The sequence below is a fragment of the Alexandromys fortis genome, unplaced genomic scaffold (genome assembly GCF_014885135.2).
Source record: "Alexandromys fortis isolate MF-2015 unplaced genomic scaffold, M_Fortis_MF-2015_v1.1 scaffold_237, whole genome shotgun sequence".
NCBI lineage: Eukaryota > Metazoa > Chordata > Mammalia > Rodentia > Cricetidae > Alexandromys > Alexandromys fortis.
This window is the reverse complement of record NW_026068137.1, coordinates 95,350-111,596: the sequence shown is the minus strand read 5'-3', so window position 1 is coordinate 111,596 and position 16,247 is coordinate 95,350. Positions and strand designations below refer to the sequence as shown.

The 16,247-nt window shown below is 37.8% G+C and overlaps 1 protein-coding gene across 1 annotated transcript in view; it reads right to left on the bottom strand.

The window, feature by feature from the left end:
• Window positions 1–6,896: 6,896 nt before the first annotated feature.
• Window positions 6,897–16,247, bottom strand: part of LOC126491099 (zinc finger protein 260-like) — a 34,296-nt gene continuing 24,945 nt past the window's right edge. The window contains exons 2-4 of the mRNA XM_050126511.1: window positions 10,269–10,395; window positions 9,858–9,915; window positions 6,897–8,405 (exon numbers count right to left, since the gene is read on the bottom strand). Of these exons, the coding sequence (XP_049982468.1) occupies window positions 7,031–8,405; window positions 9,858–9,915; window positions 10,269–10,395 (1,560 nt within the window). The 3' untranslated portion in view covers window positions 6,897–7,030. The remainder of the gene's footprint in view (window positions 8,406–9,857; window positions 9,916–10,268; window positions 10,396–16,247) is intronic.

Genomic DNA, 16,247 nt, shown 5'->3' with positions numbered 1-16,247 from the left:
ATGGACTTAACAGACATCTATAGAATATTCCATCAAAACAGAAAAGAATATGCCTTCTTCTGAGCACTTCATGGAACCTTCTCAAAAACTGACCACATACTCAGTAACAAAACAAACCTCAACAAATACAACAAAATAGAATAATTTTACGTACCTTATCAGATCACCATGGTTTAAATCTCGAAGTCAAAAGCAATACTAATTCCAGAAAACCCACAAACACATGGAAAATAAACAATGCTCACCTGAATCATCAATGGGTAAAGGAAGAAATAAAGGAGGAAATTAAAGACTTCCTAAATTCAATGAAAATGACCACACAACATACCCAAATTTTTGGGACACAATGAAAGCAGTATTAAAGAAATGTTCATAGCACTAAACACCTGAACAAAGAAGCTGGAAAAATCCCACACTAGTGAATTAACAGAATATTTGAAAACTTTAGAACAAAAAGAAGCAAACTCAGCTAAGAGAAGTAGACAGCAGGAAAAAATCAAATTGAGAAGTGAAATCAATAAAATAGAAACAAAGAATACAATACAAAGAATCAATGAGACAAAGAGTTGGTTCCTCGAGAAAATCAACAAAATAGACAAATCTTTATCCAAACTAACCAAAAGGCAGAGTTAGAATATCCAAATGAAAAAGGGACATAACAACAGACAAGGAGGAAATACAGAGGATCATCAGGTCATATTTCAAAAACCTGTATTCCACAAAATTGGAAAACTTAAAGGAAATGGACAACTTTCTTGATAAATATCACTTACCAAAATTAAATCAAGACCAGATAAGCAAATTAAACCAGCATTTAACTACTGAAGAAATAGAAACAGGCATCAAAAGTCTCCCACCCCCAAAAATCCCAGGACAATAGCAATACTCCTCAAATTATTCCACACAATAGAAACAGAGGGAACATTGCCAAACTCTTTTTATGAGGCTACAATTATCCTGAAACCAAAGCCACAGAAAGACATTGCTAAGAAACAGAATTACAGACCAATCTCACTCATGAACATTGATGCAAAAATATTAACGAAAATACTAGCAAATCAAATCCAAGAACACATCAGAACTATCATCCAACATGATCAAATCAGCTTCATTCCAGAGATGCAGGGATGGTTCAACATATGAAAATCTGTCAATGTAATCTACCATATAAACAAGCTGAAAAATAAAAACCACATGATCATCTCATTAGATGCCAAAAAAGCATTTGACAAAATACAGCATCCCTTCATGATAAAGGTCTTGGAGAAAGAAGGGATATAAGGAATATACCTAAACATAATTAAGGCAATATACAGCAAGCCAACAGCCAACATCAAACTCAATGTAGAGAAACTCTCAGTGATTCCAATGAAATCAGAAAAAATACAAGATTGTCCACTCTCTCCATATCTATTCAATAAGGTTCTTGAGGTCCTAGCTACAGCAACTAGACACCAAAGGGAGATAAAGGATATACAAATAGAAAAATTAGTCAAACTCTATTTGCTGATGATATAATAGTTTACATAAGCAATCCCAAAAATTCTACCAAGGAACTTCTACAACTCATAAACACTTCAGCAGTGTAGCAGAATACAAGATTAACTAAAAAAAAAAAAAAAATCAGTAGCACTCCTGTACACAGATGATAAAAGAGCTGGGGAAGAAATCAGAGAATCAACACCCTTCACAATAGTGACAATTAGCATAAAATATCTCAGATTAACTCTAACCAAACAAATAGAAGACTTATATGACAAGAACTTTAAATCTTTGAAGAAAGAAATTGAAGAAGACACCAGAAAGAAGAAAGATCTCCCATGCTCTTAGGTAGGCAGAATTAACATAGTAAAAATGACAATCTGACCAAAAACAATCTACAGATTCAATGCAATTCCCGTCAAAATCCCAGCAAAATTCTTCAAAGACTGAGAAAGAATTGTACTCAGCTTCATATGGAAAATCAAAAAACCCAGGATAGCAAAACAATCCTGAACAATAAAAGAACTTCTGGAGGCATCACAATCCCTGACTTCAAACTCTACTACAGAGAGCTACAGTAATGAAAACAGCCTGGTGTTGGCATAAGAACAGACAAGAGGACCAATGGAACTGAATAGAAGACCCAGATATCAATCCACACATCTCCAAACACCTGATCTTTGATAAAGCAAAAAAAAAAAATCAAATGGAAAAAAGAAAGCATATTTAACAAATTTTACTGGCATAACTGGATATCAACATGTAGAAGAATGAAAATAGATCCATATCTATCGCCATGCACAAAACTCAAGTCCTAAAGGATCAAAGACCTCAACATAAAGCCAGCTACACTGAACCTTATAGAAGAGAAAGTGGGAAGTGCACTTGAAGGCATTGGCACAGGGAACCACTTCCTAAATAGAACCCCAGCAGCACAGACACTCAGAGAAACAATTAATAAATGGGACCTCCTGAAACTGAAAAGCTACTGTAAAGCAAAGGACATGGTCAACAAGACAAATGACAGCCTACAGAATGGTAAAAGATCTTCACTAACCCCACATCAGACAGAGGTCTGATCCTCAAAATATACAAAGGACTCAAGAAATTGGACAGCAAAAGATCACATAATCCAATAAAAAATGGAGTACAGACCTAAACAGAGGACTCTCAAAAGAGGAATCTAAAATGGCTGAAAGACACTTAAGGAAATGTTCAACATCCTTAGTCATCAGAGAAATGTAAATCAAAAGAACTCTGAGATTCCATTTTATACCTATAAGAATGACCAAAATAAAAAACACTGATGATAACTTATGCTGGAGAGGTTGTGGGGAAAGAAGAAATACTTCTGCATTGCTAGTGGGAATGCAAGCTGGTACAACCCCTTTGAATGTCAGTGTGGCGATTTTTCAGAAAATTCGGAAACAACCTTCCTCAAGACTCAGTAATACCACTTTTGGGTATATACCCAAAGCATGCTCAATCGTGCCACAAGGACATGTGCTCAGCTATGTTCATAACAGTTTTGTTCGTCATAGCCAGAAACTGGAAACAACCTAAATGCCCCTCAAAGAATGAATAAGAACAATGTGGTATATTTACACAATGGAGTACTACACAGCAGAAAAAAATGACAGGTTGAATTTTGCAGGAAAATGGATGGAGCTAGAAAACATTATTTTGAGTGAGGTTACTCAGACACAGAAAGAAAATTATCACATGTATTTTTTAAACATAAAGCAAAGAAAGCCAGCTTACAAACCACAATCCTAGAGAACTTAGACAACAATGTGGACACTAAGAGAGACTTAAATAGATCTAATCTACATGGGAAGAAGAAAGTATAAAAAGACAAGATCTCCTGAGTAAATTTAGAGCATATGGACCTTGGGAAAGGGTTGAAGGGGGAGGGGAGAGGCAGGGAGGGGAGCAGAGAAAAATGTAGAGCTCAATAAATATCAAGAAAAATATTTAAAAAGACCAGAAATTATGCTGGTTTAATAAAATGGTTGAAGCAGGTTTTCTGAAATTCATAATCTTACTATCCTTATTCACTGGATAAATATCTAGCACCAGGGCCTATTTCCCTCCTGTTGCAGGCTTTAAATCTAACTATACAGTAATTGGTTACCAGGAAGACATGGATGACACTATTTCACCTTTATTGATCCCCTGCCAGGCTCATGGCTGTTTGGGTTCAGAGAGTTCTCAGTTAATTCCTTAGAGCTGGGAAGAGCTATCACGATGAAAATAACTTATGTAAGAAAACATCTCTTGGCACTCATGAGTTCATGAGTTAAGGCATATAATTATCGTGGTAGGCAGCATGGAAGGAGGTAGGCCTGGTCTGAAGTTTAGAAGGCAGAAACAGCTAATTTAGAACAGTGTCAGCACAGAAACATTGAGCCCAACACAGTTACTATCCCTCTCAAACTAGGCCACTTATAATTTTTCCCGACAGTTCCACAACTGTTAGTCAAGTATTCAAATACAGGAGCCTATGGGGGCCATTCTTATTCAAACCACAAAGAGTTAACATTTGAAGAGAGCTATGGACTTCTTCTCTCACTGAGGAACTTTCTCTGAAAGTTAGAATAAATGAATGTGGTTTAGTATTATATCGAGCTCAACAGTTTCATCCTTGATTCAAATTGTACAATGGTTTCTGTTAATATGACTCACATTCAGCATCAGAGAGATGACTAAAAGAAAGAGTATTTACCCTAAATTACTTAGGAAATTAAAGATTATCATGGACAACTCAAAGATTTCTTATGCCTGGTACTGGTGTTTCTTTTTATATATTAACGTGAGCTTCTTGGGTTTAAGAAGGGTCAAGCCAAGGGGTATAACTTCATTTTATATATATATATATATATATATATATTTATATATATTACATATATTATACATATATATCATATACATATATCATGCACATATATATGTGTATAAATTCATATAATCTTGTACTCACATCTGCATTATATATCATGATTATAATGTAGACAGTTTTTCTTTCCCATAAGCCCACTACCAAATAACCAAAGGGACTTACAAATTTCAAATTCTTGTCTTATACCTCAGGGTTATAAATAACTAGCTCTTACAATCCTATTAATTTATGTATTGCCATATGGTTCATAGCTTTCCCTGTCCTTCAGCATGTATCTCCTGGTGACTCTTTGACACCAACATTCTTCCCAGTGTCCCTAGCTTTGTTGTTCTCCCTATATAACCTACCTGGCTACTGAGCAATCAGGTTTTTACTAAACCAATCTGAGTGACAAATCATCACAGTGTACAGGAGGATTATTCCACAGCATCTATTATTTTATGTCTCATTAAAAAGGAAGATTATATACAGCAAAACCAGTTATTAGGCAAGAATTACATTTATGATGTAATTACAAATTACATTTGACAAAATTAGAGAATGAATTCAATTATTTATCTCTGAGAGTCTAAAGTTTTATATTTATTATAAGAAAAACTTTAATTCTAATTATTATTCTTTAACTCAAGTTAAGATCCCAGAAGGGTGAAATGTTGCCTAACACCAGGGACATCAGGCTCCCTGGACAATCATTCAAAGTTCTTCTGTAATGCTGGGACTAAATCTTTAGCCTATAGGCTAGTATATATGACAAAAAAATTTGCGAAGAAGGGCATTTTGAATGGCTGTCATATCTTGGGGAAATTTGGCAGTTGGTTTTATTTGTATCCTACTAATCCAGTCTGGACAGTATATTGCCAGCAATTGAGGTAAAGGCGGTATTTTTTTCCAAAGCTTTTGGCATAAAGAAAGTAAACTCCATACTCCTCTCTCTCATTCTCTTTCTCCCTCTGTTCATTAGGAAGTGAATATGTGATCATTAGAAGACAGCTTTAGAAACTGATACACTATTTCCACCATGTAAAATCTAGGGAGGCAATACAGATAATCACATTTACTGGGAAGAATCATGACTAGCTGATACATCTCATATTCCTAGCACATTCTTCTTCCATTACTCACAATAGGAGCGATTTTACCAACACAGCATTACAGAGATATTACTGGTATACATTCCACACACTGTACTTCTTTTCACTGTGAGATCACTATGGACTTCAGCAGTGATGTAAAACACAGAAATTCTGGAATGCACTACCATAAAGAACAAACACTTTTAAGCTTTATTCATTCTAAACACTTTAAACATTTTTCCACATTTATTCTATACACAAAGGTTCTCACAAGTAAAAAAGTTACTGAAAAGAGTAGGAACGGTGGTTGCTAAAAGATTTTCCACATGGTTATACACATAAAGTCTGTCTCCTGAGTGAATTATTTAGAACATCATGGCAACAGGAACTGCTGAAGCTTTGAACAATACTCAAATGGATATATGCTTTAGAATTCTTTCCAGTGTAAATCTATGCAAAAGGGTTACAGAAACTGGATGTGCTGAAGACTTTCCCATATTACAGACACTGTGTGAGAAATCTATGCTTGTTAAAATCACAAGAACAAAGAAATAGTTTATATATTTACATACAAAAGGTTTCTATCCAGTGTGAATGTTTCTACTCTTATACCAAGTCAATCTACTAAAGACTTTCTAACAATGGTTACATGCATTAGGCTGACTAGTGTGAAGAGTTTCAGGTCTGTTATAATCACAAGAGCAGCTGAAGGATTTCCCATAATTCTTATGTGCATAAGGCTTTAAGGTAACTATTTTATGCCTGTTAAAGTCTACAGAATGAACAGCTTCCAATCTTTTACATACAAAGGGTTTTTCTCCAGTGTAATGGTTTTTCATGCAAATCAGGACAAGCTGAAGCATTGAAACTTTTCCTGTGAAAACCTTCTTTCCTATTTGAACCCTTTCCTGGATGTTCAGCTGACTGGGGTAGGTAAATGCTTTTCCACAGTGCGTACATGCATAGCACTTCTCTTCAGTATGATCTCTTTCATGAACCTTACATGAATAGAAACTGGTGAAGGGCTTTACACAATGCTTACATGAATAAGGCTTCCCTAAAGTGTGACTTCATTCTTGTCTGTTATGACTACTTTTGGTCACTGAAGGCTTTTCTTGTATGTTTACATGCTCAAGACTTTTCTCCTGTGTGAATCTTTTCATGAATGTTCAGGTGATGGGGGCAGGTTAACACTTTTCCCACAATGCTTTAATGTATAGGACTTCTCTTTAATGTGAACTTGTTTCATGAGTCTTACAAGAACTGAAATTGGTAAAGGGTTTTTTTTTTTTTTGTTTGTTTGTTTTTTTTTTTACAATGCCTACATGAATAAGGTTTAACTGCAGTCTTCTTCTATGTCAGTAACAACTACTGGGGTTGTTGAATGATTTTCCAAAATGCTTATATACATAAGGCTTTTTTTTTTAGTGTGTGTTATTTCATAGATGTTCAGATGACAAAGCCAGAAAAAGGTTCTTCCACAATGTTTGCATGTATAAGTCTTCTGCTTCTCTGTTGTGTGTCTCCTTTCATGTCTGTTACACCCACTGGATTTGTTGAAGACTTTTTACAATGCTCATGCATAAGGTTTCTCTGCAGTGTGTCTCCTTTCATGTCTATCATGACTATTGGAACTGGTGAATGATTTCCCACAATGCTTACATGCATAAGGTTTCTCTCCAGTGTGAATTCTTTCATGAATATTTCGATAAGAAGAACTAGAAAAGTTTTTTCCACAATGCTTACATGCATAAGGTTTCTCTCCAGTGTGAATTCTTTCATGAATGTTTCGATGAGAAGAACGAGTGAATTTTTTTCCACAGTGTTTACAAGCATAAGGTTTCTCTGCACTGTGAATTCTTTCATGATCATTTCGATGACAAGAACGGGTGAAGGTTTTTCCACAATGCTTACAGGCATAAGGTTTCTCTGCAGTGTGGCTCCTTTCATGTCGTTTACGAAGACCGGGGTGGTTGAAGGCTTTTCCACAATGCTTACATGCATAAGGCTTTTTTCCAGTGTGAATTATTTTATGCATGTTCAGATTACTGGAAGAAGAAAAGGCTTTTCCACAATGCTTGCAGGTATAAGGTTTCTCTGCAGTGTGGCTCCTCTCATGTCTGTCATGACTACCAGAATTGGTGAATGCATTTTCACAATGCTTGCATGTATAAGGCTTCTCTCCAGTAGGAATTCTTTCATGAATGTTTCGATAAAAATTACTGGTAAAATTTTTTCCACAATGCTTGCAGGCATAATGCTTTTGTCCAATGCTTTTATGACTGTTATGATGACTGAATTCGGTGAAGACTTTTCCATAATGTATAGAAGCATCTGGCTTCTCTCCTGTGTGAGCTGCTTTATCTTTCTCAAAACATGTTACATATTTAAATGTTTTGTCACATTGACTACAAATGTACCTTTTCTGTTCAGTATGACTTTTTTCGTGGTTGGTAAGGTCACTGCAATCAATGACGGATTCTTCACAGAGACTACATACAAATTGTTTCACTTCATCATTGTGGCCATGTGTGTATCTCAGTAAGACATTCTCACTGAGTTTATCTACAGTATGAGTTCTCTCCTGAGGCTGATCAAAACAGAGACTACTACAGGCTTCATTACATTGTTGATTTTTACAGGGATTCTCTTTAGGAGAAGTTTCAAGTATCTGAAGTGATTCAGAATAACTGGTATCTTTCCAATGTTTCTGATGTGTAAAAGCTTTTGCCACAGCTCCCTTATACAGGGGTGTTTTCCCTGTAGTTTTTTCTCTGAGATACGCATGTAAGGATAAATTACCAATAATGTTTCTTATATGCAATGGAGTCTCATGAGCTCTTAATCTGGAAGGCATGTCTTTATTGATCATGCTGTCTGGAATAGCTTGCTGGTTTTTATTGCACTCAGTATGACATTCATATCCATGGTCATTCTCTATTCTCTGAAATCTGCAAAAAAAAAAAAAAAAAAAAAAAAAAAAGGAAAGAAAAGCAATACTGTAGCCGAAAGAAATATTGGAGGTTGGCCTGTGTGGAATACAATACTATTTCAGAGGGAATAAAATAATAGTATCAATATCAAGGACAATATGTATAGCATGGACAGACCCTACCATATGTCATATGTAAAGAAGTAGACTACTGACTTTACTTCTCTAAGAATTATGAAGGAGCTGTGTCATGCGCTTGGAGGTTAACAACAATTCTCTATCTTTGAGCAAACCAGATTTAACAACAAAGATTCATGTGAAGAGCTCACAGTTCTGATACACTTGATATGAAGGATGTCTTGCATTTTCTGTGTTCCACAAATGTTTTTGGCAAAGGTGTTGTACAAAAACATAACTCAGAAACACAGATACATAAAATAATTAAGAAGTATAAAATAAGTGGACAGGAAGGAAAAAGTCCTGGTGTTTGTAGACAAAATAACAAGCGTATGAAGTGGACAAACACTCTGGCATGTCAGCATTCTAAATACTTACCCAGTGTGGGTTAGCTAGTTACCAACTACACCCATCTGTGGTCATAGGTGGATAGGTACCGTCAATTGAAAAATGACTAAATCAGATTGGTCTGGAAACAAAACCTGTGGGAGCATTTTCACACTCCTGATTAAGGAGGACTTACTACTGTGTTGGAAAGTGTGCCAATGGGAGGAGATCAGGCTCTATGTATGAAACATATCTGCTAGTTTGTTTAGATCTATTTGATACAAACTCCAACCCACATTTGGGAAGGAATTAGACACCAGAAAATGGCTTTATCAGACTGACATTTAGACATTTCTCTGGCAGCTTTGTCTTGATCACTGTATAAGGTGGAGTGGCCCAGTTCACTGCGAGTGGCATCCCCCTAGAGATGCGGTCCAAGATTGAATAAGGCAGGTAGCTGGTTGACAGATGAAGATCACTCCAGTAAACAGGATTTCTCCATCACTTCTGCTCAGTGACTGCTTCAAAATTCCTGTCATGCTTGAGTTCCTGACCTGTCTTTTTATTATGAAGGGACTGTGACAAGGAAGTGTAAAACTGTCCTCCACCCAAGAGTTCTTTTTTTTTGGTCACAGCAAAAGGAAGCAAACAGCACAGTACTGATGCTCAAAGTCTCATAAGTATAAGCAGAAAGTAAAACCCTTTGCATGTGAATGGATGTTTTGTGTAATAAACTAGTGAAAACCCTTTTCCCGGGCTCAGTCTCACGTGACATATTTGCCATATTAATAGATTACACGCATGAAATACACAAATATTGAATGTCACAATTCAATGCTCCATTAATGAAATTTGTGTAGAATCATTTTTCACTTAGGTATATTTGGAGCACTTGGCATGTTCTCAGTAGTCCCTAGAGTCCCAAATGTATAATATAAATAATTTTCTACTAAACATAATAAATTACCCCATATTCCTGCTGACATCTTTAGAGTCCTCTTCAATATTTTCTTCTAGTGCTTTTTCTAGAACAAAATCCAGAGAATACATCATGACCCATTCATATTCAACATAAAAATTATTACAATCTAATTCTTATGATATGGGTATACACAATAAATTCACCCCATTTTTCACTTCAGGAATTCAATACCAGCATGCCATGCATAAGCAGGACATGTTGCATGGAGCTAGCCACTTGTACATCCCCGTCGCCAGTCCAGGCCTCACCGCCTACCTAAGTTCTGGCCTTGGTCAATAGGCCAAGGCAGTTTCTTTACTTAGTAATGGTAATCACAGCACACAAAGGGGAACCCCACATCAAGGACACAGTTGTTCACTGACTGAATAAGCAATGGGAGCATGTAGTACTTTTTACCTATGGAGATCAGGTTCAAAAATGTTTCCTTCATCACATCTCTGTAGAGCTTCTTCTGACTAGAATCCAACACAGCCCACTCTTCTGAGGTGAAGTTCACTGCCACATCCTCAAATTTTACTGGCTCCTATTAGTACATATATCAATTAGGATGGTTAATTTTCACTGACAGGATACATATTCATCTTGCATGCGTTTCATAAGAAACCTCTGAATTATTATATCAATAGGATTTACTGAAGAATACCATGAGATGCCATCTTGATTACTTGATGACCCACTGTCTCATTTACTATTTATTAGTGTGTCACTCACTAGCAGCTTCACACTTCTGAATTTTATGAACTGGACTCTTCAACTGTGATATGAAATAAACTGCTTCTGCCTTAAGTCACTTTTCTCATAATAATCTGTGACAGCCAGAAGAAAAGCCTGTTATAAAGAATAGCAAAACAGGAAATCCAAGCAGAGATAGAGGAGGAAAGAAGGCAGAATCAGGGAGGTGCCATGAAGCTGCTGAAGGAGAAAGATGCCAAAACTTTTCCAGAAAGCCACAGCTTCATGACAATACATAGATTACTAGAAATGGATTAATTTAAAATGTAGAGTTAGCTAATAGGAAGACCGAGCTAATCAACCAAAGAGTACATAACTAACATTAAACCTCAGAGTTGTTATTTCTCAAGCAGCTGTAGGAACTTGTAAGCAGGTCTGGTAGGTGGAGAGAAACTGTTCTGGGCGACAGGAGAAACGGAGAATATTTGTAGCTACATAATGGTAGCCAATGTTTGTCCACATACATCTACATAAAGCCAAAGAAAGCTTTAATAGAGGGCTTTTAGACCCACAAAAACAGGAGTCAAATGGAGCTTTTTGGTAGGCACATTTTTTTTTTCACAGAGCCTCTGCTTCTTTATGACACAAAATCCTGGATCATGCATGGATCAGTAATGGCTCTAGCTCTTTCGGGAGGTCCTGGTGAGGAGCATTTATGGGGTTTGTGAGACGCTTGCAGCAAGTGCTTGCTGGAGGTGTGGTGGTGAACATGGTTTGCAGAGCTAGTGGTAAATTTGCCTCCACTATATTGAAAGGCTGAGAGAGGGGAGTCAGCATCCAGGGCTTCAGCAACTATACTCCTTACCATAAAAGAAAACAAAACAATACAAAACACTCCTGCTGTGGGAGCTCCTCCAGCCTTTAAGACACCAGTAGACATGGGCGTGGTCTCTTATACTATAAATGCAGCTGTAAAGCCTGTGCTTGCTCTCCTGCTTCCAGCTATTGCTTCTAGCTGCCAGACTCTGTACCTGTGTCCCATTTATGCAGAGAACTGTGATATCGGACAATGATCTGTAAGTCTCCCCTAAATAAATAACCCTTTATTATTCAGAATTCTGAACTAGTGTGGGATTATTTTGTGACTTCCACCAACAAATGACACCAAACACAGGCCAAGTGCATCAACAGAAAACCTGAGAGAGCTTGGGAATAGAGTTAAGCATGGCTTCTTAATAGCAGCAATTTCTCCAGTGGGCTCTGTTTGATAGAAGCAAATGTGTCTGATTTAAGAGAGGCCTCCTGACTCAGCTTTATTCTGAACATTTTGCAGCACTTTTAAGAGGTTCTGCCAGGAAACACTTAAATGGTGTTGATTAAAAGGTGACCACATGCTTTCTGGTGGTGTCAGGGACCTTGAAATGTCATAGAGTTATGGCAAATAAACATGACTCAGGCTGGTACTTCCTCCATGAGGCTGGAATCTCAGAAAGCTAAAGAATGGGCTGGTTCTAGCTGTTAATGCCAGGGCTTAACTGTTACCCATATCACTTAATAAATTAGAGACTCATGTAATCAGAAAAAGAGAGATATATAGTAAAGATAGATTCAAAGATGAAGAAAACCTCTAAATGGTTTACTCTGCGTTTAAAACTATATGTGCCATGCCATCAAAAAGGAGGCATGGGACTCCAGTATTCACTTCCTGGAGATACCAGGAGACAGTGGACAAATACAAAGGTTAAATTACTAAGCTCTGATAATGGAGGTAGTAAAAGCATGGCAGTCAGTATCTGACGACTTTTACCTTGATATAGTGTGAAAAGTTGTCTGCTTCCTAAATTCTGAGCCTAAGAACCAATTAATTCTAATTTATTAACCTTCTAGTATTACTAGAAGTCCCTTTTCTGACTAATTGCTTTTGTCTGTTTGTTTGTTTTTCTTTTCTTTTCTTTTTTTTTTTTTTTTTTTTTTTGAGACAAGGTTTCTTTGTAGCTTTGGTGCCTGTCCCGGAACTAGCTCTTGTAGCTCTTGTAGACCAGGTTGGGATCAGCCTGCCTCTGCCTCCAGAGTGCTGGGATTAAAGGAGTGCGCCACCACAGCCCGGCTTTTGACTAACTGCTAAAGACATCTGTTTTCTTGCATTTAGTGCTTTCTCTGTAATCTCCTCTGAAACATACTTCATGGTAGCTGCCTAGTTTCCAATTGACGTTAAAACTCACTCCCCTCTTTAGGGTCTCCCTTGACTAACTCAGGGCAAGGTTGTAAAAATTCATTTGTCCAGACCTAATGTTTGGTGCCCTTAGTACAACGGTAGATTCTGAAACTGCTCTATGCACAGTGTCAGAAGCCTGAACTGTCTGTGGTCTCAGCTAGCTGATAAGCTTTTTGCCCTGTGTTGTTTTATTTTTTATTTGTAAGTTTGCTCCTGGTTTTCCTGGAATCTGGTTTCTGGAATAAAGTTTGCTTCAGGTTTACATTCTCATCTTTGCAGGACCACACTGGACCCAACAACTGGAACCTGTAGACCTGACTGTACCATGAGGATCAACCATCTGATGAATCCACTGACACCTGGAAGATTGATCACCAGATACACTGCTACAGCTACAACTGAGGAAACGATGGGGAGACAGGGTAAGAGCACACTCCACAACGCAAAGAGCATCACGACACAAACAAAAACTAGTGGCTATCAAACAGCAAGACCTGAACACCCATATATAGATGTAGAAGGAGAAATTGACCTAAATAATAAATTTAGGAGAATGTTTGAGGCCCCTAAAGAAAAAATGAAATATTCCCTCAAAGAAATGGAGGAAAAGACAAGCAAAAATCACAAGAAATCCAAAAATCCCTTAAGGAAAACCAAGAAAAAGCAATCAAACTAGTGAAAGAAACAATGCAAGACTTAAAAATCTAAATGGAAACAATAAAGAAAGCACAAACCAAGTGAATTCTGGAAATAAAGAATATGAGAAAACGATCAGCAACCAGAAATACATGCACAAACAGAATACAAGAGATGGAAGAAAGAATTTCAAGTGCTGAGAATACAAAAGAGGAAATAGATTTATTGGTCAAAGAAAACATTAAATGTAACAAAAACTTAACACAAAATACCCAGGAAATATGGGGTGGCATAAAAAACAGACTTCAGAATAACAGAGATAGGAGAAGTCCAACTCAAAAGCACAGAAAATTTTTTCAACAAAATCATAAAAGGAAACTTTGGCAACCTAAAGAAAGATATGCATAAGAAGACACAAGACGCTTGCAGAACACCAAACAGACTGGATCAAAAAAGAAAAGTCCCTACCTCACATAATATTCAGAACACTAAACAGAATAAAGTCTTTACTCCCAGAATGCCTGAGGCAGAGGAAGGTGAGCTCTGAGTTCAAGGCTAGGCTGGTCAACACAAAGAGTTCCAGGATTACAGCATGAAACCCTGTCCTCAAAAAACAAACCAATAAAACAAGGAAAGAAATAATGAATTAAAACTAAAATGAAAGTCAATATAACTACACACATAAGAATAATAAATACAACATAAATATAATCCACACTCAAGTTAACTTTCAAATAAAAACATTTTTTCATTACTTAGAAAGCACAATTATCTTTCTCTCAGATGAACATTCTAAAGATTCCCGACTGGACAGAAATTACATTCTCTGCAAAAATCAACTCTGTGGGGTTAACAGAACGAGAGGAAATATTAGTACTTTTCGCAGGTACTGCAACACTGTAAATGACTTGTTTATAGAATTGACACTCCCAACCCCTTCTGTTTAAAACAGCCTACAACGAAGAAGCAGCTACAGAAATGCAATGCCAATTTGATTCCACTCTGGACCACTGTCCATAGCATTTGACATACTAAAAATTTTGAAAATTCTATTTTGGGTCTCACTGCAAACAAGTAAAATGTGAAGCAGATTTAAATGTCTCCCTTTCTTCAGACCCGTAAACTTGAAAACAAAGAAAAGAAAAAAATCTCCTACAATATTGTTTTTAAAAGGCAGGGAGAAGGTGGGGAGGGAAATGAAAAAAACATAGAGGATTTCTGTAGGAGCCAGCCATGATAAGCTAAATATGAACAGATACCCTAAAGGAACGTCTTTCCTTCCAACCATTATCACCTGCCAGAGTTGGGCTCAGCCACTGTTAAGTTTAACGGGGCCTGAGTCTCTGGAGTTACTGGTTACAGGATTGACACTCCCAATCCCTTCTCTCTATATCAGCCCACTTCCAAACAAGCAGCAGCAACAAAAATACCAAGCCACGCATTTTTGTTTTGTTTTTTGTTTGTTTTTTTCAGACAGGGTTTCTCTGTGGCTTTGGTGCCTGTTCTACAACTAGCTCTTGTAGACCAGGTTGTCCTAGAATTCACAGAGATCTGCCTGTCTCTGCCTCCCTAGTGCTGGGATTAAAGGCTTGTGCCACCACTGCCCGGCTTCATGAAACTCTTAAACAGTCCCGCCGACCTTCCCGCATTCTGCAGATTTCCAAAATTCTAATTGGAGCCTCAAAAAAAAAAAAAAAATGATGCAAACAAATAAAACATGAAGCAAATTTAAATTTCTCTGACTTCAGACTGATAATTTTCAAAAACTGAAGTCAGAAGAACAAGAAAAAAAATCTCCGACAATATCATCAGAAAAAAAAAAGAAACATGCAAAATCTATGCCGGATATGGTGATAGGGAGTTAGACACAGCTTTATGGCAAACTTCATTCACAAGGGGAGGCACGGGGATCAATTCTGAGGCAGAGTAGGGAGGTGGGTGAAGGAGAGAGGAAAGAACTCCAGTGTGATACCCGAAAACCTAAATCAGCCCAAACCCAGGCACTAGAGGAGAACGGAACTATGAAAAACGCACGACCCTAGACAGTACAGCCTGGACTCAGCATCACCAATCCTCCAGTGCAGCAAAATCTGTTTGGATGCTTGTCCGGCATGGATGCACCCAAGACGGGTGGCGATTGAAAGGGGAAGCAGCCTCTCCAGGACTGAAAAGCGGGAGACTAGGGGCCCATGGCTGCCTGTGGGCTGCGCAATTCAAGAGCATTGGCATAGACATTGCTGGGCTAGAATACCGCCTTCCACTGGACTGCACAGCACCAGGGCGAAATCTCGCTGTTGGAGCCACAAACAAGCTACTGTCCCAAACTCGCCAGGCGGAATTGCGGGAGCCCAATGCGCACTCACCATTTCGTACTTCTGATGGGTCTCAGTTTCCTCCCCAGAGGCCTGCAGTCAGCAGAACACACAGAAGTCCAAAACGAGTCCTGACAAGGATTTCCTCTGCTAAGCCATACTTTAAAAATGTTTTCCCGGAAGCATGCTATGACTATCCACGCTACTCATTGGACAGTTCATTCCATTTAGTGAGGCTGTCTCTGATTGGCGATCTCTACTCACTCCGCCCCTTCAGCCTAAAGTATCTAAAACGTTTAGGAAATAGCAATTTCAAACATTTGTTGCAAGCAGGCTTGAGGAACGCAGACTTTTAAGAATTTAAAGCCATTCGGTGAGCTGGGCAGTGGCGGTGTACACAGTTAATCCCAGCACACGGGAAGCAGAGGCAGGCAGATCTCTGTGAGTTCGAGGTCAACCTGGTCTACAAGAGCTAGTTCCAGGACAGGCACCAAAGCAACACAGAGAAACCCTGTCTCGCAAAAAAAAAAAAAAAAAAAA